At 38.3% G+C, this 25578-nt stretch overlaps 1 protein-coding gene across 21 annotated transcripts in view; it reads left to right on the top strand.

Annotated features, from left to right (window-relative positions):
- Positions 1 to 25578, top strand: part of MSI2 (musashi RNA binding protein 2) — a 574150-nt gene that overhangs the window by 546497 nt on the left and 2075 nt on the right. For 10 of the 21 annotated variants that reach the window (XM_026680447.2, XM_087956893.1, XM_087956930.1 and 7 more), the window contains 3 exons: positions 15711 to 15919; positions 17936 to 18013; positions 21843 to 25578. The exon at positions 21843 to 25578 is cut by the window's right edge and continues 2075 nt beyond it. In XM_026680447.2, coding sequence (XP_026536232.1) covers positions 15711 to 15919; positions 17936 to 17977 — 251 coding nt within the window. In that variant the 3' untranslated portion in view covers positions 17978 to 18013; positions 21843 to 25578. The remainder of the gene's footprint in view (positions 1 to 15710; positions 15920 to 17935; positions 18014 to 21842) is intronic. The other 11 variants (XM_087956966.1, XM_087956910.1, XM_087956884.1 and 8 more) reach the window with 3 other exon arrangements.

The raw sequence follows: 25578 nt of genomic DNA, 5'->3' as shown, positions 1-25578 counted from the left end.
GTTTTGTTTGTGTGTGTGTATGTGTGTTTGTGCTTAATGAGATCAAGCAACATTAGAAAATAATGAGGAAGGTTCTCCAGAACTCTTACCACTGACCGGATATTAAATCAAAGACAAGAACAAACGTTGATTGAAGTTCAGTTAGTTTTTGTCTTGAGAATTTTTGACTTTCTTTCCACTTAAGTCTTAGATAATTGGTTTTGAAATGTGACATATTATAACATTTACAGTCTCACCCAGAAAGATCCTCCATTGCCTTTATTTGTCTGTGGGACTTTTTCCTTTACTCATTCCAGTTTATATTTGGTGCACAGAAGTCATCAAAATAAGTTGATTCCATCATCTAACCATAGTTTGTTCTTTTTTCCAAAGAAAAAAGGAAATAAGAATCTGAAACTAAATTGTTTGAAATAACGATAGTTTAAACTAACCACAGTTCCGTGTTTGGACAAATGATAAGCTATATCTATTTGAAAAAAGAAATGGATGAATGCGAACATAATCTTTGAGTGACAGGAGAAAGAAGGGGAAATTGACAGATATTTAAGGTTCATGTCATAAAAGTAAAGGTTCGGATATCATTTGGTTCAAGACTCACCCAGTCCAGGAATATTCAGTATAGCATTCCTGACAGGTGGCCATTCACCCTCTGTTTACAGCCTCTGCGGCAAAAGAGATTCTACCACTTCCTAAAAACAATCTGTTTTATTGTTGAACAGCTCTGTTAGGAAGATTGATCTCCAACTGAAATCAACTTTCTTGCCATTTACATCCATGGTTTCCTGTCCTGCATTTTGGAACAATTCTGAACAAATTAGACCACTTTGGCCCATGTTCAGCATGACAGTCCTTTGCATAAGAACAATACTTGACCCAAAAATTGCACGCTCGAGTTAACTGTGAGTTTAAAAAAATGCCACTTTAGAGCAGCCCTGCCATCTAGTTCATTTGGAATTCTGAGTAGTGCTATCCAGATTTATTCAACTGTCCCTGCCATTGAGAGCTTGAACTGAAACCGAGAGAGGAATTTTTATTTCCGTAATGCAAGCTGGGTTGAAAAATTATTATTCAACAATCTGTTCATATACTTCCTTTGCTGATTGGTAAACTATGATGCTAGAGATCAGCTTGAACCAGCCCTGCAAAGTAACTCAGTGGTTATATAGCTGGCTGGTGCTTGGGATAAACTGCCCTCTGAGATTTCTTTCCAAGTTAAATCAAACACATAATTGCATACAAAATCCTCATTGGCGTACACAAGTTCCATGCAGATCAGTTGTAATTTTCCATATTCAAATGCTAAATAGTTAGGATTTTACACTTGGAAGAGGACTCAAATGAGAACAGGCATTCTTGTATTTTGATGCCAACTCCATTACCCATCAGTTCCAGTTGTACATATTTCGTTGCATGGCCTAATTGTCTCCTGCTAAGCTTAAAATATTCATTCAGAATGAACCACTTAGAGGAGATCATTTTGACTCTGCACAACATGCTAAAACCAACATAAGGGCACATTTTTTTAATTCCTTCTGTTAACATCCTATGAATGTTCTTACCAAGCAGATTGCCTTATATACCAAAGTCAACTGTTGGATATAAAAGTGTTGTGGGGTGGGGTGGGAGAATCACTTTGAAGTTGAAGCCAGCCTTTCCCCCCTTACTTTCTGAAGTCACATCAGAGTAATGATCCATGTAGTAAGGCAGATGGCCTAATGGGTCCATAGCTGGAAATCCCTCCTTAGATTGTCGAAAAGAATTTATCTTTTCAGCGGTGACCTTTCTGGCCCATCATTGGATTTATTTGGAGGTAGGCTTTAAGTTAACATCCAAATTCATCCCAAAGGTGCTTCTTTCAAAAAGCAACTGGGCTTTCTTGTTTTTTTTCCTTGAAAACGTTTCACTTCTCATCCAAGAAGCTTCTTCAGTTCAGAAGACTTCCAAGGTCCCTTCCAACTCTGTTATTCTGTTTTTCTTGAATGAGAAGTGCTAGTTCATGCTTGTGAATTAGGATTAGAAGAGGCTTTGATCAGGTCCATGACATGATCAAACAGAAATTTAGAAAGCCTAATTTGGTTCAAAATCATTTTAATTGCATTCCTTTGTATAATAATTGGAAAGAGTTCCTCCTGCAAGTTTTCCCTTATAGTTCTGCCTGAAGAAACCACATGTAACTACTTGACCCCCAAATTGCACACAAAATACCTATTCCAAAGTATTCTCAAATTTCCCCACACATTTACACTCTATGGAAAGCCACATCTGAACCTAAGAGAACTCTGGGAATCTCAAGAGGTAAATGCAACTAATTGAAAAGATCTAAAGAACTTGTTTGGAGCTAGTTTACAATATCACTTTGCAATGCTATTTTCAAATATTGTCAATGAAGCCTGTTAAATGTAGTTGCAAAAACGTTGCTGCTCAATTTTATCTTCAGAATTCCTCTCTTACATTGTTTCATCAACAAGACTCACTCTAGCAATGACAGAAATAATATTCTAAAGCTCTAGGTAGATAATCAGAATGTCTGGGAGTGAGATGGTATGAACTTGGAAAGTGTATACGAAAATAATTGTATTCCTAATGAGATTTGGAAATTGTACCCAGATGATGGCATTGCAAAAAAAGCATAGAAGGTCACACAACGAACGATGGATATCAAATCTAGCAGGGGAAAAAAAGCAGGGAGAATTTAAATTAGGTGTCATGTTCCATAACAAGAGGCTTGTACAATCATTTGTCCTCTGCCCCATTTGTCAAATATGGAATGTATAGTAAATTAAAAATGCTTAATTTCCAAAACAGCACATGATACCTTTTGGGGTGGGGGGTGAACTCCATGAGCCCTCAAGTTTTCCATAATGATTTTTCTGTAGCCAAGCAACAAAAGAAAAATAGCTTCTGAAGAAAATAAGTTCTCTAGCTCTCTCCAATCTTGTTGCCCTCAACATCCTGGACCACCATGGTGGTTAACTACCAGACCAATACATTTGAGGTGTTACTTTTGAGAAGGTTGATTTAATCCAATCAGCAAAACACATACCCTGTTTCTCAACAATACGCCTCCCCCAATAGGAAGTCCCAGCATGTTTTATAGGCATGAAATGAAATTAAGCCCCTCCCCAAATTAAGGCCTATATTAAAACATGCAAAATGGGGAATGGTGGGGGCTTGTTGTTAGGAAGTAACACACCCGGATATGGTGCTGCCTGCATTGACCCCGATACTTAAGTGCCTCACCAGCGCCGAGGTCAACATCCAAGCCGTCACCGCCACCCGCCCCAAAGATGTAAAAATAATTTCGAAAAGATGGCCTAGCCATCTTTCGCTCAAAAAAAAAAAAAAAAAGACCTGGCCTTATATGAGAAACACGGTAGTAAATAACATAGTATGGAATACTAGTTTAATTTTCTTAGTGCCTGTTTTGGAGATTTCATTTTCCACCCTTTTTTTAAATTCGGATTTTTTTATAACTTTGTCTTCCCTTCACCCTTTTAAATTTGTGTATTTATGCATTTATTTATTTTGTCCCTCGTTACTTTATAAGTAACTCAAGGCAGCAACCATACATAATCCTTTTTCTTTCTCTTATTTTTCCCACAACAACAACCCCATGAGGTGAGTTGGTCTGAGAGAAGAGTGATTAGCCTAAATTCTCTCAGCTGACTTTCCAGCCTTAAGGCAAGACTAGAATTCACTGTCTCCTAGTTTCTAGGCCAGCACCTTAACTACTACACCAAACTGGTTTCCCCTCGAGTCAGTATGGGCCACTAGAAACCCACCAACATCATGCTGTGGTTTTCTGTAACGGAGAGTCATGTGTGGTTTTGTACATTAAATTAAATGGGGGTTGGTTTATCCTGTGAATAACGTGATTCATATTGATTGTATCTTCTCTGTACTAAGCAGACAGAGAAACTGAGGTGATGTAAAGAATATGAGTATTGTGCATGATGACCTGTACATGACATAAACATGAGGAAAGGCATAGAAGTACAAGAGTCTGCCTGATGATGCTGGAGAGAAAAAAGATAGAAAGTAGATTTTTGTGTTTCTTTTGGTGTAAAGGGTAGAATGTACGGACATAGTAAAGATATTGTTTATGATACATGGTGCTAATATCTATCATCAGGATAGGTTAGATAGAAAGTAGTAGAAAAGAATGTAGAGATGCTGGAATAGCCATTATAAGATCATCCTATAGTATATCACGTTACATTCCTGTTGTAAAAGTTATAGTTTGATTTATCTTTCCCTTAGCTTTCTATATCATTCATCTGGGGGTATATAACCTATAACCTTGCCTAGTTTGGGGCCTTTTGAATTTTTTTGGCTGAGAACCCAGTCAATGCAGTCATTGCACATGACAGAAAAATATACTTTTTCCATCAATGTCCAAACCTTTTGGTTCCTTATTTGAAGTGGGGATATTTTTTCTCCCACAACATTGGCAAACCATTATGTTTCCTAAAGGGGAAGATAAAAAAACTGTCTTTCATACTTTATTAGATTCCCACTGGAGACTCATTTTGGAGCTGCAAGTTGGCTTTGACAGGAAGGTTAGATCCACTGTCCAATAAACCTGAAGATTATAGTGGCTTTTAGCATTTTCTTCCTCCTCCCTCTGCAATCATCAACCTCTCTGACCCCAATTTATGAAGAGCCCAAAATAGTAATTCATCATTTTTGTTTGTGAATTTCTATTTTTACCTGTTTCAAAAGTATTGCTTTGCCCTATACTTCATAAAACTTCATGATGATCAAATGGAATTGGTTTATTCTAGGGTTTTCTGGTGGCGGATATTATGTTTTCATCTCCAGCTGATTGGTGAAGAGATTCAGCACAGCTGCCGGATTGTATAGGATGGCAGGCAGCTTAGAAGAACAGATCACAAAGGCTGCCTGGTAGAAAAACTCATTTCTGGACTTAAATATGACACAGTTAAGGAGATTGTGCAAATGTGATCAGAACCTGAGTATACAACTCAATTTATTTTTAGGTTTCCGCTGATGTTGTTTGTTCTTTTAGAAGTGTTGCAGGATTAGAAGCAAAGTGAAAGAGAATTAAAACCTTTGTTGTGAAAGCATAGGAGTTTTTTGTGTGTATGTGCGTGCACATGCGTCCATGTCAATCTGGCAACATTTTGGAAAATAGTTTGGTCTAGTCTTGCTCCTACAGTTGAGGGACAGGGAGCGTCTAAGGAAGAACCAAAATTCACAGCCTCTTGGTTTCTAGCTCAGTGTCTTTACTCTATGCCAAAGTGCCTCTCATGATGATGATGATGATGATGATGATGATGATGATGATGATGATGATGATGATGATGATTTGGTTCCTTTTCAGAAGTGTTTTGGCCCTAAGGCTGAGAGAAAGGGACTGGCCCAATGTCTCCCAACTGGTTTTGTGCCTAAGGCAGGACTAGAAATTCATGATCTTCTGATTTATTAGCTTGGTGCCTTTAAACACTACACTCTAGCTGTTTCCTTAGCATAATATATTCTTTCTGATATTTGACATATTTGATTCTCAGGCTAAACACTGGAATGTTAAAAAAAAATTCACTTTGCTCTGTGTAGTTGACTTCAGTGCACATTTTTGAGAAAAGTGAAAGCAACAGTTGTATCAAGACCTATATAAGTCTGCTTGAGTACAATAACAAACATTTCCAATATGGGTGCGTGCTTTGTGTTCAACAGATCAAGAGAAATTGGAGAGGCAAAATCCACAAGAAGGCATTTTGGGCATATGCTTTCCTGAACAAAGCACCCAGAACAAATGCCTCAAGGCATCAAAAAATGCTTGCTCAAATGACAGTATATTAGTAAGAGGGAGGTGGCAAATAAGCAAGAGATTGTATTGGGTCTCACCTTATTTCAGAGTTCTGCCCTCATGTTCCTCACATTGGAGCATATTTTTTGATCTTTTGAGGTCTAGATGACCTCTGGGCAGAAAAAAATGATGTTTGCTGCCTCCTGTTTTACTTGTAATCCAGCAAGGACATCTAGATCCTCTTAATGTTTATTATTCCCATGCCAGATCTTCCTGTCCTGTGTATATTCCCTACCATTTTCTTGCCCAAACACAGAACTTTATCGATAGTCTGCCTTTCTACCTCTTCCATTTTCATCCTATCCATGTCACCCCACCACTCAACCATCTCTACCATCTTCTTTCTCATTTAAAGAATCAGCTACAGCCTCAGCTTTGGGCCACATACAAATTTGATACACAGCCCCTTATAAACTCCTTCACTCAAGTAATAAATAAAAATGTAGAAGAGCACACAGCCCAGTATAGAGCATTCCGTTCTACTTTCCTCCAAGTTGGAAGTGGAGCCATATAGTAAATGAGCACTTTTTAGTCATTTATAGTGTACCTAACTTAACAACAGCTTGAAGGAACTGGAAATGGCAAATGACACTATGTGGAAGTACCCTTCACTGTTTGGAAGGCAGAGTTAACTGAAGGGAGTTAAGTGTAGTCTTAGGCAGACTTGGGGCTATTTCATACTAAACATAACTTACTTTTGTTAATTGACTGAGTCAATTAACCTGGTTTTCCATTCACAAGGTATGGTAGCCTCATCCCCATGACTACATTAAACATGTCATGAGAACAGAAACATTGTATACTAGTGCAAGTTGGAATCTCGATTCCTCGACATTTGTGATGCTTTTAAAAAGCAATATTTTTCATGAACTTTTTTTTCTCACAGGAAAGCTAAGCAATGAATCATTTGCTGGCTCAGATCACACTGGATATCTGGGTTTTGGGGGGGTTTTGTCGCTCCTCAGCAGCATTCTCAGTAGTACTCAAAGGGAATGCTATTTCCCAGTTACGGTATTCTCAGTCTCTCTACCCAATATGTGCACTAGGAACTATTATTATTAGGAAGACAAAATACTAGAGAAATTGTTGGACACTATTCTTCCTCAAACATGGAAATAAATAAGGGGGTTGGACTCTTACATTAAGAAGTATCACCAGATACAGTGCTCCAACACTGTAGGTTTTAAGAGATTGGATAACCATTTGTCTGAAATGGTATATAGGGTTTCCTCCCTAGTCAGGGGGTTGGACTCTTCCAACTCTGTGAGTCTTTCACTCAGATGGATTTGGTTGATATGATCTGATTCAAATGCATCCTGAGATAAAACATGTGGATTCATTCCTTGTTGAAACACTCTGGATGAAAAACAAAGCAATGGCTTTTGGTTTAGTTTAAATTGAAAAGTTCTTTTTTTAAAAAAAAATTGCATACCCTGTACAATTTATATTATCTTGTACCTCAATCTGACTTAAGTCTTTAAATTCTGTGAATCCTCTCCTTTTTACCTTCCCTCTAAGGGGCTTATTTAAGAGATTTGTTTTTACAGTCCAAATCAGATTCCTATTCTCCTATATTTTCACATTGCTTAATTTTGAGGCCCTTGTGGGATCCGGGTGGTTGTACTGTAAAAGTATGTCAGCCACATCCTCTTGTCTCCAAGGTGTTTGTTTCTAAACCATCTGGTAGATTGGAGTATGATATGCCAGCTGTGCTTCAGTTCCCTCAAATCCTTTCTTCCAAGATTTTGTAACATGTAGGGCACGCAGAAAAGAAGGTAAGAATTGGAGCCTTTAGGCAATTGAGTCCAACCCCTTGCTCAGTGCAAGAATCCAGTTTAAAACATTCCCCAGAGAAAGCTGCCAGCCTGGGTTTGAACACAGATGTTGAGAAGACAATCACTGTCCGGGAGCCCAGGGTGGTCATTGATTCCACTATTGAGTTGCATTAACTGCTAGGAAGGTTTTTTTTTGTTTTTTGTAATATTTAGCCAGCCGTTGCTTTTCTGTAGAGGCCTGTATTGGGGTGGGGTCATCTAGATAGAAGGCACCACCCAAAATATTACCAATCCTTATTTTTCTTATCAAATGGTGTGATCCAGCCTGATTAAATAAGGGGGTATTCTCAAGACTTTGAGACTATCTCTGGTCCTGGTCTTATATAATTCCAAATCCTGCACTTTGAAAAGAAAGAAGAGGACTTGAGTATTCATTCGGTCATTTATTCATTTATTACTTGTATGCCTCCCCTCTCTCTATCGATCAACTCTAGGCAGTTAAATGAAATGGTCTCCTTTCCCATATTTGAGGAGTGCTTTCCTATTCTCCATCCGTCATCTTTTCTCCCTAATGAACATTCCAGAACTTTTCATTTCCACGTTTTCTCTCATTGTCTGATCATCCTTGTTGCTCCTCTTTGAATTAATGCCTATGAATTGGATACAATTGGAGTGGAGTCGGACCAACACCAAGCTACGTATTACATCCCATGATTTGGGAACTATATTTCTGCTAAGGCAGCCTAAATTTTGACACACTTTTACTGAAGCCCCAACACAGTGCAAGATCATATTGTGTTTGCGGTCTTCTCTATTTCAACAAGCCTTCCTTAATCTATGCCTGTGCGTTCAATTTCTGTTTTCTAAGTTAAATTTTGCACTTGACTATTTTCGTTCTGTTATTTTTCAGCCCATTTCCTTAACCCATCACAAATGTTTTAAATTTTATTTATAGCTTTTAGGATATTAGCTATTTATCATTTTTTATAAATTCCCTTCACTTTTTTGTCCATGTCATTAATAAAAATACTGAAGGGTGCAGGACTTAGGACCCAATCTCATGATAGCCTATATCTCTCACCTTTGATGAAGAACTGTAGATGAACACCCTTGGAGTGTGATTTTTGAGGCAGCTATATATCCATTTAATTGCCTGCCATTCAGCTATCATGTAACTAGCCTGTAAATCAGAGTGGCACTTTGTTAGATACTTTACAGACATCAAGATATGTCGGAACATCACGAAATCTTTGCCTTCTTTTTTGCATTTGAGTGTGACACAGTGATTCTGCACCCATGGCTAGTATAGAAATGATGGGAAATTACTCTTGATTTACCATACTAAATAGTTTTGTTCAAATTTTCTAGTTCCTGAATGCACAAACAGTATGTGATATGGGTATATTTAATAGCAGCGAAAGAAGATTTTTCTCAATGCTTTAATGATTCTCCAAAGTGTATTATAGGAAAAAGCTTAGGTACAAAGGTATGCAGTAACACACGGAGAGCTGAATTAAACTTATCAAAGGATAGCAATAGCACTTAGACTTATATACTGCTTTACAGCCCTCTCTAAGCAGTTTACACAGTCAGCATATTGCCCCCAACAATCTGGGTCCTCATTTTGCCAACCTCGGAAGGATGGAAGGCTGAGTTGATCTTGAGCCTGTCAGGAATCGAACTGCCGAACTGCCGGCAGTCTGCAATACTGCATTCTAACCACTGGGCCACCACAGCTCATACTTGGATAAGAAGTGGATAATTACCACTTACCGTCATCATCACTATAAGAGATATTGCTGCAGTTACCACTGTCATTGCTTTGAAACAGCTGTAGTACTTCATTTACTCCAAAACAAAGACATAAAGGTAGTCCTCGGCTTACCACCACAACTGGGATCAGAAGTTCTATTGCTATGTAATGCGATCATTAAGTGATTTGCACCTGATTTTACCTTTTTTTTTAACCATGATCATTAAATGAATCACATGGTCGTTAAGCAAATTACAAGGTCGTTAAAGGAATCCCAACCTCCTCCATTAAATTTGCTTGTTGGGAGCCCCCCCTGGGAAAGTCATAAATGATCATCACTGCGACTATCACAAATACAGGTTGGTTGCAAATTTTCATTGCATTGTTTCTTCCCCAAACCCCAAAAACTTTAACCTTAGACTGTCTACTATTGACCTCACCCCTTTCCTAAGAGGTCTGTAGGGGGCGTGCATAAGTGCACCAACGTGCCTACCGTCCCTGTCCTATTGCTTCTTTTATTTTTCTGATACGTATCCATGTGTTCATAACTATGTTTATATTTATACCTATTATCTTGTAAGCAACTGACAAATCAAATAAATAAAAATCAAAACGTCCATGGGGATGCTGTGACGGTTGTAAGTGAAAGAACCAGTCAATGGCATTTTTTTCCCAGTGCTGTTGTAACTTCAGTCATTAAACGAATGGTTGTAAGTTGGAGACTACCTGTAATATGTCATGCTTTTCCAAATCTATGGCCTATCCAGGTCAACCAGGAGATTTTTCCCCCCCTAGATTTTAAAGCATTGCTCTTGCTCTGGACATTTTTTCCCCATCTCTAGACCCTTTCAGATCACCTTGCACTGAGATAACAATCAGCATACCAATGAAGACTATACCTAAGCAATGATTTGTGTGTGGTAAGCTGGAAAATATTTTCCTGACCCTTGTGATGCCTAGCATACATATCAGCAGAAGTTAAACCCTGCTATTTTATGAAATAGCCCTGAAGTATGCCACATTATTTTATCCTCTCACTGAAAACATGCATAGTTGATTGGAATGCTTCAAAACATATTGGAACCATCCATAACGCATGACTGCAGTTGCATAAATGCATTTTTACTTCAAGTACATTTAAAAACTCAGTTCAGCAAAGAGCAGACTAAATGAATACAAGGACTCCTTTTGGCCATGTCTCCAATTCATGTGGACCCTATAATTGTGACTGCTTAGCTGGCTTATTCCCTTCGTTCATTTATTTCTTAAAGGTGTCAGATCCCTTTTTCAAAGTCTTGGGCGAGACAAGCTTTGTCCTTCACGGTTCTCCTCAGTTTAGTTCAGAATCACCCAAAATTTCCTCTGCTTCAAATGCAACCTCCAGTGGAGAAATTCTGGAAAAGACCATTTGTTAACCGAACAAAAGGGCACCCCATCACATTTTGCCTCCCCTCAGAGTTGTTTTTTCCATTACAAGGGTTGTGTTTGGGAGCAGAAGAAAATAAGTTTATGGAGATTCTCAATCATGCAGCTCATGATTATCCCAAAAGGTGCTTTTTCAAGAGGCAACTGAACTTCCAGAAAGTCCAGTTGCCTCTTGAAAAAACACCTTTGGGAGAAGAAGGAAAAATTCTGCCTCCAAACTACTGTCTGGAAGTTGAATTGTGGCAAGTGGTTGGAGAAGTTTCGTTGCCTATCCAAGCAGCTTCTTTGGTCTCAACAAATTGTTTGGGGATACCTGAGTAGGCAGAGAATCGTTGGAATGTACCAACTCTTACAATTCTTAGGGGTATCCCTGCACTTTGGGATTTCTTCCCCAAAGTGTGTGGTATTTTGAGACATTTCTTAAATACCCCCAAGAATTTTAAGAAGTTGGCAGATTCCAACGACTCTCTTGCCTGCTCAGATTCCCTTTACCGACTTATTCAGACTGAAGAAGCTGCTGGGGTGAGCAGTGAAACTTCTCCCAACCAAGAAGAAAATAAGTCCAGTTGCCACGACTCAACTTCCAGATAACAGAGAATCTTCATCAACATATCTCCCAAGCTATAGCATTCATCTCCAAGCCTGACTTAAGTAAACACTTTTACTTTGTGACATACAACAACTTAGAAAAACAACCAACTATTGACGGTGCAATAGAACAGAGCATGGAACCAGTATAGTGAGCTCTGAATTGTTGTTCTCTAAGAAAATTACAATAATTTAGGAATGGGATGATTGAGGCATAGGGGTGGGGAAAAGACAGAGGTATAAAAAATATATATAGAATCCTTGGTGTTCACTGTTACTTTCCTTCAAATTGTCAACTTGGCAATTTATTGTTCTTGGCATCTTAGTGAACAACTCTACTGAAGTAAATGAGGTGATTTAGATTTCTGTGATACCACAAATGAGTGCTCCAGCCATGGGGACGTAGATATGAAAGGTCATGTGGAAGAAGAGATTGACGCATGGCTCCGTTTTCCTTGGTGCAAACCTTCTTAGCTGAGCATGTTAATTAAATTTAGGTCTCATTCTGGAATGGACTTGATACTCTTTCCATCAGATATTAAAATTTGGCATTCGATTTTTTTAAAATAAATAAATAAATAGGGTCATATGATTGGCCACAGTGTCAAAGTATTTTTAAAATGTTAAAATAGCTATCAACAGCGTCCATAAAACCAGGGCATTAAATCGATGAGGAGACAGTCCCACTAAGTTCCAATAAGCTTCAGCTTATGTATTATTTCCTTCCATCTCCACCTAAAGCAATGCAGTCCTTCCCAGTCTATTCCCCTGGCTATTCCACTTATTCCTACCATCAAGAAGACATTTTTGCACCTTTGCTAACATATGGAATTGTATGGCACCCAATCTAAAAAGAATAGCTTCCGTGTGCACATCATGCAACTCGGAGTCCCAGGTCTCCAGAGAAGACCTTTCTGTCCCAGCAAGCTTAAGCAGAGATGGAGAAAGAGCAGGTCAGTCACTGAAATCTTCCTTGTGTTCTTTAGGAAGTACTCATGAAAGACTCCAGAGCCATGAAGCCACAGGTTCTTTCAAGCAATAGAAGAAGAAGAAAATCCAATTCCCCACTCACCCATTCCCCATTCTATCTGGAACTTTCCGCCTCAGACTTTTAAGCTGTTGGTATGCTGAGCTGCCATCTTACCCGAACTGCCTTGCATTATGAGGAGGTTCTCCGCTCAAACCAAGCATGGCTTCCATATGGTGCGATTTTAAAGATGGAAGATGTGGAGCCCATGTGTGTCTGTGCATGTGATCGCTTTCTGAGGCCAACGTGTTCATTCGCCTGGCAAAGGGAAGCATTCTGGTGAGCTGTCAGCAAGGCCAATATCCACTTTATTGAACTGGAAAACAAAAGTCTGCTCCAGCAATTTAATATAAGGCCTCTGAACATCTCAGCTGGATGTTTTTCTTCATGAATGAAAACAAAAAAAGTTAGCTTGATGTTTAATCTTCAATATCGTTTAAAATGGCTTTGTTTTTCCAATACAGCCTAGCCCAATAGAGTTCTTCCATATTTTTATCCCAGGTTTGATCGTGCTCACCTTTTCCTCTTGTCAGTTTTATGCAATGTTGCCACATGGACTTCCCCATTTCTCTGTAAATTACAGTTAGTCCTCGACTTACGACTGGAATTGAGCCCAGCTCTTGTAGTTGTAAGCTGAGGTCAGACCTTTTTTTTTTCCACCTTTTTTTTTTCTCTTCAATTTTCTGAAGTGAGTTGGAGGGTTTGCCGGAAACTGTAAGTAAATTCCAGAAAGTGGCAAAAATTTTCACAAATTGCAGTCACCGTGATGCTGTCAGTGGCAATGAAGGTGAGCTGGCTGCCAAACATGCAAAATGCCCTGAGCAGTGGGTTGGATTAGAAGACCTCCAAGGTCCTGTCCAACTCTATTATTCTATGTGATCATGTGACCCTAGGGTGGTGACCCTGGGGTGGTGTGTATAGCCACCATAACTTCAAAAATTGGTCATAATTAGCTTTGGGGCAGGGATCTGTTGTAATGTTAAGTGACCGGTCGTAAGTCGGGGATTACCTGTATGTTTCTCCCTCTCTCTCGGAACAGGCAACCCTTCCCATTTGCCCTCTACCAAGCAAACATTAGTTATTTAACCACAGATGGCACATTGCTCAGGAAATTGATATAAACTGAATTAGATGTGATTTATCCTCAACCAGTCGTACAGATTTTTTTTTCTAACCATGGAGGTGGCTATTAAGAAATTGAAAACTTTCCCAGCAGATGTGTATATTTGCACAGTTTCCTTAGGTAAACAAATAGCTCCTTGAGTCTGAATAAAGTAGTGAATCTTGCAAAGAGTAGACAGAGAAATACCAGAGGCCAATATCTCAGATGTACTGTAATAACTTGTCCGAACCAGCAAGGGGAGGGAGGAAAGTGGGAAGAATCAGACTTACATGCCATGTTAACTTGTTTGGGAAATTTGCATCTTTCATGAATGGAAAGAAAAAGTACTCAAATGTGCGTTTGTTTGCCTAAAATGAATGTTTAAAAGTGCTTAATTGCAACAGATCTAACCCGGTTAGCTCCTTTCTTTGTGGTTATGGGAGCACCCGGTCGCACAATCTCCCTTCTTACTGACTGAGGTGGCCAAGTCATTCCAATTGATGCCTGTCTAGCCATCCGGGGTTTAGGAAATGTTTTCTCCACTAACCAACTTTTGAAATGAATTTAGAAATGATGAGACTTGCCTTTTCTTTCATTCTCCTTTGATTCTTTCCTTCGAAGGATCAGTTCAACAAAATGTGTGAATTAAATGGGCTTTGGCATTTCCATAAAGTAACTGATGGTGTAGAGTTAGTTAAACCCTTTGTGTGCTGGATCCAACTGGGATAAATTCAGCTCTCTAGAGATTCATTTCCTTTCTGTGGCTCCCTTCATAGAGTGCCAGGGATGTCCACACATGTAGTTGAAAAGTCGAGATGGTGGCATGACAGGGCCATCAAAGCTCTGCCTGTTTTTATGTTTAGTGCAATGCCTGTAAAGCCAGGCAAAGTTTTCGTCCCACCATGACAGGCACTAATTGGACTTTAGTTTCTTGCCACACTTCTGTATAGTACCGTTGACCCACTTGTGTTGTGAGGCAGGGCCATAACCAGAGAGGTCTCCTTACTCCTAGTTGTTGTTGTCGTTGTTTTATATCCAAGCACCATCATCTCTAGGGATTACAGACAGACTAGTGACAGAAAAGTTCGTTTAATAATTAGGTCATACATATTTGAAAGGTCATGAACAATCAGCTGAAGAAAACAGCTCTGCTTTTCTTAGCATGCAGGTAGCAGGGTTGGGTCTCCAGCAATTCTCCCTTTCTCTGTTTCTCTCTGTTTGAAGCAAGCACCTAACAGTTCAGTGCTTTCCCTGATGATCTTGCTAATCTAATTCCCTTTACAAAAATAGTCATAAAAGTGAACTGCCTACCATGTTCCAGTTGTAGGGATTGTCTTATTACAATTTATATGTTTTCTTTTTGGAAATAATTAAGTTTCAGGATGCAGATTTATTCAGCTTCTGGCTATTCATCCCTCCTTGTATTCTACCTAATTAATAGTTTGAGAGGGAGAAAGGCACTTGTTTTCTCCACACTAGGAGGAGGAAGGGAAACAAAACTACTCTTACGTATATCAAACACTCCCAAGTGTTCCATTACATTATCATTTGTTTGTTTGTTTTTATTTAAAGAAAAAACATTTCAAACCTTCATGTCTCTTCAGTATTAAAAGAAGTGGGCGGGCAGGTGGGATGTACTGTTTGAAAGTTTTCAGTGGATTCCACTCCTCCCCCCCCCACACCCGAAAAAGTTTTTCTAAGTGTGATTTGCTTTCTCTGCTGTCAACATTAATATCAATATTAACACAATGTGTAGTCTAAAACTAGTTCCTTTGTAGTTTGCATGGGATGTGAATGCTGTCTCAACGTGCCCAGATCTAGAAAACCCATTTTACTACTGCATGAGCATCAAATCAGATGTCAGAAAATACATATTTTTGTGATAATTTGGTGAAACTGACCACCGATACAGTCTCTGGTTGCAGTAGTGTATTGAATGATTTTCTCTCTCTCTCTCTCTCTCTCTCTCTCTCTTTCTGTCTCTCTTTCTCTCTCTCTCTCTCTCTCTTTCTACATATTTCTCTATATTTGGAGCTCTAAGCTTCTTAGTAGTATGGGCTGACTTTTATTGAGTACTTGCTCTCTTATCGCATGGCCTTGGTTAAGTGTTAGAAGTTGGACCTAGGCTGTTTTTATTAGTGTTTGGCTTTGTAATAACTGTGCATGCTCAGCTTCTGGCCTCATACCCAGCTTTATTCTCTGCACACCAGTCTTGAATAGCTACAGTGCTCAACCGAATTTTGGCGCACCCGCTTCCCCGGCAGGCTCCAATCCAGCCCGGCCCGGAGGATTTCCAGGGGCAAACAGCCCGGGTCCAGTTGCAGACCTCTACGGTACAGCCAGTCAAGACTCCGGTGTGGGTAACTACATAAGTGCTGCCAGCCCCCAGCCTGGCTCTGGCTTTGGGCATGGAATTGCTGTAAGTAACTCTCTTTGTCTTCCTGTTTCTTCTCTTGCAGAAGCTCTAGAGTGAATAAAATCTGTTGGCACTGCAATGCTCTTCTATGGAACCTTTCAAAGCAACACGATCTGGGACCCTGTCCTATGAATTGGACACTATCTTGAATCTGTTTATTCACACACACACACGATCTATAGATTCCATATAGCAGGATTCCCATTTTGATAGAGGCCGCATACCGTTTTTCTGGGACTTGCTAGGAACCTCATTCAGCCAGACGCCACATTCAGATTTTTTTTTTTTTTTTTTGCCAGAAATTGGGTGTGAATTGGATTCCTGTATTTCAGTTACATAGCGCTTGAGAGATGCCCATTTAACATACTGTATTTATACCAACGGAAGAAAGGGAAAACAGATATATCAAGCTGCAGAGCACACTGGTTTTTTTCTTAACCATGGGATGTGTCTTTTTCTTTAGGAACATCCACAAAAATTATGTACGCTAAACTTGGCCAGATTATTCGTCTTTCAGATAATCCTTGACTTATGACCACAACTGAACCCAAAATTTCTGTTTTAATGTCTTTACAAGCTATTTTGTCTGGAATCCAGAAAAAAAATCAGCTTTTCAGAAATGAACCAAAACAACAAATAGAGATTGTATACTGAGCTAAATTTAAGTTAACCCAAAGCATCTCTTTTGGCAATACCCGTATCACAATGTATCTTAGAAAAGGCTGTACTTCTGAGTGTTCCTCAAGATGCATTTCTGTATTAAATTCATTGACAGTCTAATGTGGTCTTGCATCTTCAGAAACAGATGTATGCCTAGACATCTGAGTCATTTATAGAAACGTTCTTAAGACTTCAATGTGGGAAAGAAGGGATGGCCTATAATTGTGTTGCCCGCTTTCTTTTTAGCCAGGTTAGAACTGAAGCGTTGGCCTACTATTTAGCAGGGGAAGTTGCCATGCCCTGCACTTTAATAGCCAATTAAACGCATGACCAAATTAAACTATATCTCTCCCTTGAGAATGGTTCTAATAATCCCAAGCAAAAGGGTAGTATAAAAGGTAGGGGAAATATAATGTGAATTAAACCTGAAGGGCTTAGTTATTCACAGAAATGCTAGCAAGTTGTGCAGCATACCTTTTGTCCAATGAATAACAACGAAGTTGAACATTAACATGGTGCAATTACTAATGTGGGGGGAAAATACTAATTTGGGAGTGCAAATTTTGCATGCAATGTTCATTTCCTCTAATTCTGCTGTTTTCAAATTGTGTGTGGTAGCATGAATGTCCTGCGTATCTTCGTAACCAGTTAATAAAATGATTTTGAAACCACTTTGAAAAAATTCACAGACATGCACACACATGGCCATAGCTGTGTTATTTTGTCTCAAAAATGCAGACAAGTTCTTCAAATTATTTTACTTGCTAAAAAATAACCCAAGTATACTGGGATCCTTGTTTCATTTCTTTCTCCTTGTAATGTTACTGGTAAATCCCATTGGAACAAACTCAATGTGTAAAATACAGATTATTCTGATAAGACCTACGTCAATTTAAACTGCCATCTATCACCGTTTACAACACCCCTCATTTCCATTTTGCACCTATAGAAAAAGATTGGATTGTTCTCAAAAAGGGTGTGTGCTGCTGACCTTTGCTGTGCTCTGTTTTCTAAAGAATCACGCTGTAGTCAGCATTATGTTTTGTCTGCACCTGTGTAGTCTCTTAAATTATTTTGCGCCTATAGAGCTTTCTCTTTAATTTCATCTCTAATGTTTTTTTCAAAAAGTGTCTGCCTTTTTAATACATTTATGCCATCCATTTACTAACAGCAGTTTAAATTTACTTTTCAGCACCCTTAAATTTGAGCTTGCAAATATATGAGCAAGAACAGATGGCAACAATATTCATGCTAGCAACACCAATACTTGATAATTTTTGATAATTCATGCAAAACAGTAAATAAAATCATCTCTTCCCTTGTATGATATTAGTAACAATTGCAATTGTACAATTTTAGGGGCCTTTGATTGCAACGGCTTTTACAAATGGATACCACTGAAACGTTACACAGGGTTGGTTGCCATCTCACTTGGAGGTATATCAATATATAGCATTTATATTTCCTACTATATCCCTTCGCTCTTGTTGGGGGGTTAAATTCTGATACCTTTATACTTCCTTTATTTTATTTTTTCTTAAACATTTTAAAATCAATTTTTTGGGCTGGAAACTTGAAAGATATCCTGAAACAATTCTGGAAAAAAATAGTGTTGACAGCAGTTAAATTTTTTATGCAATTGCTATGATTTTTTAAACCAATTCTAAATACTGGGGGTTACTCGAATGTTTGAGGGAAAATCTACTTAGTCATGTGAATTTGAAAGAAACTCTTTTTAAAATTGTAGTGCTTTTAAAAACTAATTCATTTTTATGTTAAAGACTGTAAGCACAATATGTGTGATTTGTTCTTAAAGAACAATCATGAAAATTAGGAATTAAATTTCAACAGATTAAAAAAAAATCACTTATTACAGTAATGTATATTCTGGATCCCCACCTGTTTTCTCCTCTTTTACCTGTAGCTTTTAACCCAGTATTTTTTTTATACTTCCAATTATAAACATTTAATTTAAAACAGAGCCATAACCAGGATAATGTAAGGAAAATGTGAGAAATTGTTGCTAATTTTAACCATGTACGTAATCTATTGCATGAATTCTAATTTCCAAATCAAAGCATGAAATTAAAAGTATGATTGCTGAAGCAAACACATTTTTCATGTGTGAAGATGAACCCAAGTCACTGAATGTGGGAAAGGGTGGAAGGAGCTGATCATGATCAAATTAAGATTTTTTAAAAGCTTCTAAAAGGTATGATGCTTTGGAAAGTAATAGTGGTTCCCTGTTTTTTGGGCAACTGAGAGACATTTGGGGGGAGCACACATGATTTCATAGTTATGCCTTCTCTTGGGGAAGGTACTTCTTCAAGCCATTGAAACTAAGTACTTGTGACATTTGCCAAATACGATCCATGTGTTGCTGTGTGGCTGATACACCATAAAGAAGCCTGAATGTAGAAAACTTGCCTAGTCACTTAACTTTGGCTTTGGTAGGAGTCCGCCTGAAAGCCCAGTTGCCCTGCATGAATTCCAGGACTGAAATGTAGGGAAGCAGATAGAAAAACATAAAAATTACCTCAGGGTTAAAGAGGACTTCTGTCCGCCTATCCGTATGCATGTAGGCACACACTTTTTGTATGGTTCACGGTGTGTAGTTCCTGATTAATCCTGATGTAAACAGATTTGGTCTCTGTTTTCTGCCAAAAATTAGGTCTGCTAATGGATCCTCAAAAGCAAGTCCCAATAATGTCTTGTTCCTAGCACAGAGAAATGTTAAAAAGAGGCATGAGGTGAGAACAATGTTTAAGCAATTAACAGTATGCACTCGCCTCATAAAGCCATAATAAAGATTGGCAAGCCAAGAAGGTGTCCTTGAGGTTACTTTTCACAAAGGGAAAAGGATCCTTCTTGGACTGTGGGTGCCAAGAAGTTCACGGGCAAGACAAACCACAGCTTCCGTGACTGCTCATCTTTCTTTGTTACCCTTGTTTTGAGGATGTTTGTTGCCTCAGGAAAGGACTCACTATAGATGTTCAAAAGATGAGCAGAAGGTGGTAGACAAGGCAAGGGTGGCCTTTTCTAATATGTTTTTAACTGGAACAATCCATCTCCTCAGCATGAGAATTTCACATCTGTCACTGTAACCCAAGAAGAATGTGCAGGAGAGAAGTTGAGATTGCACTCCAGGGATTATTCACCATCATGTCTGAGTCTAAAAGCCTGGCTTAAGAGCAAGGCTATCTACCAAAGAGAGAGAGTCTAATTCAAAGTCAACTTTTAAACCAACACCAGCTAAAATGACTGTAGTTTGAAATTCTGTCAGATTGTTACAGTGAAACTGTAGCTCAGATTACTTTTGCCAGGATCTTCTGTACACCATTACATTATAAAAGTTTCCCAGGGGGCTTCTTGATATGGGAGGCTTAAGTCTGGAGGTAGGGAAAAAAGTTTCTTGTACCTCACTGTGGTGTATTTGAAATGAATGAATTAATGAATGAATAATAGGACTTGGAGGATTAAGGCTTCTATGGGGAATACTCTGGATTTCATAGTTATTCACATTTTTATTGAAGGTATTTGTTCAAGCCATTGAAACTGAGCATTTGAGACATTCACAAATGAACTAGTTCTTCTATAACTGAATTGTTATCATCATGCAGTACTGTAACCCAAACCTTTTAAAAGATTCTTCATGCTGCAGTTTATAAACTGTATAATCCATCATGGATTAGTTGCACATCATTTCTAATTTCACATTGCTCCATTTGTTTTGGCTCACAATACTATAAGCCTGAAAAATGAAATGGTGGACTTACCAAGCAGATAATTTCTTAATTATTTTATATGAGTCTGGTTCAACAAACCATCATATGTCATTGTGCTCTTTCGACATGGTTTCAACAAAGAAACCTTTATTTATAAAACCAGAATTTCCTGTGAATATCCTAGCTTCAAATAGCCATTGCTGCCACCATCTGCACTGATGCCCAGGATTGATCCACCATGTCTAGCTTAGATCTTTAAATAATATTCTGTTGAGGGAACTATTAATTTCATCAGTCTTTCTGTCCAAGTTATTTGCCATCACAGTTCATAAACACATAGACTCACACACCCACATACATACATACACAGAACACATACACACCATCCTTCCACAACTTGGTATACTTCTAGATACCTTGAATTTTGACTTGTCTGAATAGAACAGTACCAGATTAGGAAGATTACAATACTTCTGCACAGTCTGATCAGGCTGAATATTGAAGTGCAAATTTCCAAGTATAAAATAAAATCTCCCACTCCAATTTGACATGACTTGAGCTTGTTTCCCATGTTTCTTTTTAAAAGCACACACAGGCAGTCCTCAACTTACTACCACAATTGGGCCTGGAATCTCTGTTGCAAGTTGCTGACATCATAAGTTTGGACACCTTGTGACCAGATCTGATTTTTTTAAAACTGTTTCTTACGGTGGTCATTAAGCTAATCAGATGGTTGTACGTCTGAATCCATTCCCAAATGCCTTTCTTTTTTTTTTTTTTTGCTGGAAATCACCCTGCACTCTGCAGACCGCAACTGGGTACCCCTGCTGCCCCTTGCCACCCTTCGTCCTCTTCTTCCTCCTTTGGCACCCTCAGCCAAAGCAACTGCTAGTCCTCCAGGCCGCCTGACACCGTTTTAAGTTTGCTTATTGAATTTGTCTCCTGCTACCATCTTTTGATTTTCAGCAGTTTTACATGATATGTAAAAATTAGCACATCCGTGGGGTATAATGAAATGAACAGAAATATTGTAACATGAATGAGCAGAATGTACTATAAAAATAACAATAAAAATAGAAAGCAGAGAAGTAACAGGTAAGCCCTCCTTGACAGTTTCGTTTTTAACAGCCTTCTAAAAGCCAGCCAGGAGGTTGCCAGCCTGGTCTCAGGGATGCAGTTCCATAGCACTGGGGCTGCCCCCAAGACGCCTTCTCTCTTGGTTTCGACTCTCCTTCCTCCCAGAAGTACGGAATCACATGGAGTTTCTCCCGTAGTGATCTAGTAGGTGCAATTGATACAGGCTGTAGGTAACTTGTTACTTGTTAGATCCCAATAATTCGATTAGTTTATGGTGCAATGTATTGCTGGAACCCGTTAAATACAAATATAAGACATGAAATAAATGTGGAGTAGAACTTGTATGAAACCAGAAAACGGGCTATCACATCTGGGTCCCTGCTTGGACTAAGAAGATGCATTTTTCTAAAAGTTGGAACGTAACCATTGTCTTTCTCTTTTTCTTTATCTTTCATCCACTGTAGAGTATATCTGGATGTCCAGGCAAGACAGGGCGAAGTTTCTGAATGGTTCCATGTTTAGGTGACACGTCTTCAGACTTTGACCATTGCACCATCATCAGTAACCCACACAAACTGGAGGTGACCCTCAATGGATATGGGTTGTCCAAAATCATCTCATGAACCTGCTGTACTATATAGAACAACAGCTTTTTAAAACAAATGTGTATATATATATAATCCATTTTTGTTCATGTTATTATTTTTCTTGGATGTTTTTTTCCCCTTTGAGATCTATTTTAATCACTTTTTTGTAGTATTTTGACATAGGCTTATAATCAAAGTAGATCTGCTACTTTGTGTATTTAGGAAAACCCTAACCATACTCTATATCTTAAAGGTTTCTTTGCTTTGCTTTTTAACCCCTTTCTCTATCTTTCTTTTTATGTAATTTTGTTGCTGAAATGGTAGCATGATTTTCAGTTTACTGGTACCAATTCTGAAGTTGAAAAGGCTTTTTCAGGTGGAATTTAGCGCACGCTGAATTTAGAATTAGAGCAAGTGAGAAAAGTAAGTGGAAATACTCTCTTTTATGCTGGATGGGAAATAGGAGGCTGGCTCAGTAGCAGGATCTCTAGCAGTTCTTTTTATTAGTTAACCTAATTATATCTATTTTCGGCAATAAACTAAGGACTACAAAGTTTTTTTGTGTCCTTTTTCTATAAGTGCATTTTTTTTGTTGTTAAAAAAAAAAGGCGATAAGGTTTTTTGAAATTGTGAAATCTAAAAGTAGTAATACTGTAAATACAATTCCATTAACTTGCATATAAACTATTAAAGCAGAGAAATTGTAATATTTTTGTGATGGAGTCAGATAAAGGCAGTTTCTGTAGTGAATGGAAGAAAAATATTAAAATTTGGGGCACACATCCCAACAGAATCTTCTCTTCTGCAAGACTTTTTATATGAATGGAAAATGCATGAGGACATTGAGATCCTCATCCAATTCCCATTTATCTCGCCAGCACACACAGGGAATGTTCCCGCTGGATTGTGCCCCAATGTTTTTAAACTTGTGAGATCGACTGCCAGAGCTGGCCCGTAGCAGTTAGATCAACACTGTTTTAGCTTGCTCTGTAGATGTTAGACCTTATAACTGTACTAGCGTCATACCAGCATATTAACTAGACCTCTGTGCACAGCTTTGAAGGTAACAGTCTAGTTACATTTTTAAGTTTAAAAAAAAAACCTGCTTTTCCCAAGATTGAAAAAGCTACATTTTTAATATTTAAAAGGTATTTAAAGTTTCAAGCACACTTTTTTTAACCATTTAGATCACCTGACTGTCCATCCATCTCTGTCAGCCCCGTTGCCTGCAGCCTTCGCACCAAGCCAGTCTTGACGTCTTGGAAGCCCCCAGCTGTGGGGAGGGGGCAGTTAAAGCATGCATCTTCTCACCCTTTTTTACCCATCCTTTTTTTTCCCCATTCTTTTCTAATTCACAAATTAGAAAAAAAAAAAAAAAAGCAAAGGTTTATTTTAAACAAATCGTTATGAATACCTCAGTGCTACAAGTTTGTCACCCTAGAGGCAAGAGAAGCTTAATTTATTGTAGATGAAAACAGATTTGAAAAAAAATGTATAAAAAACATCATTGCACTGTGACTGGTAGGGGAAAACTGACAATTTCCGATTTGCACATGTTTAATGTTTGGCTGTTATATATATGGTCCTCTGCTGGGGAGGAGACTTATGAAGGATATTTTTTAATTTAATTTTTTAAATATGGGTCAAATAGGCTGGCAACAGCAACTCCAAGTACAACACAGTAGGTGATATTACAAGCATAACTATAGTGTGGATATATTCTTTTTTTAAGCATTAATATTGACAAGTTTTATTAATATTTTTTTAAATTGTTACGTTTATAAATTTGGTACTCTAGGTACAGCCAGAATAAGACACTGAATGAGACATTTGTTAAGAGAAAAAAAAAAAAGCTGCTGCACTCCTATTTTTGTAAAATTTTACTAACCGGTAGGCTAACATAGATGTTCAATAGACAAGTTACAGCAAAGCATCTTCGATCACTCACGGAGGCACCACAAGGCGAACTGTAAGGAGGAGGGGAAGAATCTTATCATTCCCCCAATTTTTAAAGTAGACAGCAAAAATGAGGTGTTTTGCTGGAGGGGAATGGCTGTTATATGTTTTAAGTTTTTCTTTTCTTCTTTGAAAAAACAACCAGGTTTAAAAGCCAGAATGCTGGACGCTTTTTAAAGTTATTGAGACTTGATCGAGTAGTACACTAAAAAAATAATAAAAATGAAATGAAATAAATAGAAGGAATTAATCACAAACTAATTCCCTGAGACTCGAGTGTGTTTTTACAAAAAAAAAAAAAAATTAAAAAAGAGCGAGAGAGGGGGAAAAAAAAGTCAGGGATTTTTTAAATTATTATTATTACATTTTAATCAAGATAGACGCCATCCATGTGCAGCCTATCAGGAGTTCCTGAGGGTGAATTTCCTTTTAAATGATGGAGCTCTCTTGGATTTTTCACAGAGCTTCCTTGGTGGAGTTTCTGGGAACGTGTGCCTGTACTGTAGACTATCATGTGTTTCTCCTCCTCCTCCTCCTCCTCCTTCCTCGGTCTCTGGCACCTCATAGAAGATTCTTTGTTGATCATTGTTGTATGTTAATAATGTATAAAAATGACTATCTTGTAAGAGTGCTGTCCTGATTCTAGTGTAGTGACACCCCTCCACACATACCCTTTCTCTTCTCTTCCTCTTCCAGTACATATTGTAGTTGTATTGTAATTAAGGTTAAATACATAGATGTAGTTATTCAGATTTAGGACCAGTAAGGATAGAACTTTCTCTTATTTAAGGCAAAAAGAAATGCTAATAATTTGGGGGCAGGTTTTTGTTTTTATTTAATTTGCTTTTTCACTCTTTTACTTTCTGCTGATCTCATGTGGTTTCAAACTAACCAAAGGCTTCACAATATAGAAAGAAAAAAGAAAAGAAAAGAAAGAAAAAGAAAGAAAAGAAATGTTGGCAAAACTACTGCACCATTTTGCAGATTCCCCCACCCTTCAACTTTTATAAAAAAAGGGTGTGCCATACTACCTTAAATGCTAATGCTAGATATGCAAAACTGGATTTTTTTAGTTTATTTTTTAAAATAAAAAAGGGAAGCATGGTATTAATGAAATGATTTTGCAAAGAGAAAAAAGTATTTTTTTAAAAGAAAGAATACTCCGAAGAAAAGTTGATAATCTCTGTGAATATGTTTTAGATAGTTCTATACCTTCTGGATGCCCAGAGCACAACTTGTAGGGAACCTGGTATATTTTTTAGGCGACTGCCTAGAGTAAGGTTCATTTTCTTCCCTCACTCATCTAGACGCCCATATTAAAAGATTTCAGAATTTGTTTCCATTTGGGGAAATAAATTTTAAATGGGACAGTTCAGCTGCAACTTTATTTGAGTCAGGAGAAGAGGCATCTATTGCCATCCTAGCATTGTACTGTTCCAAACCTCATTTGACAAACATTGCCTTTTGGGGGGGGTTGGGGTTGGGGAGGGGGGAGTCTGTGGAGAGGAAGCAAAATTCAAGATGGCATCCGCCACAACCAAGTGATCGTAGCCCTGCTCCATTTGTATGCACGTCGCGATGGTTGGGGCTTTGATCACATGGTTGTGGACTCCATTTTGATTCTTTTATGCCCTCTCATCTTGTGGAGTTAGCAAAA

The sequence above is a fragment of the Notechis scutatus genome, chromosome 1 (assembly GCF_049901735.1).
Source record: "Notechis scutatus isolate UNSWTSFEM ecotype Mainland chromosome 1, rNotScu1.2, whole genome shotgun sequence".
NCBI lineage: Eukaryota > Metazoa > Chordata > Lepidosauria > Squamata > Elapidae > Notechis > Notechis scutatus.
The sequence above is the reverse complement of the archived record's forward strand: the minus strand, read 5'-3'. Positions and strand labels throughout refer to the sequence as shown.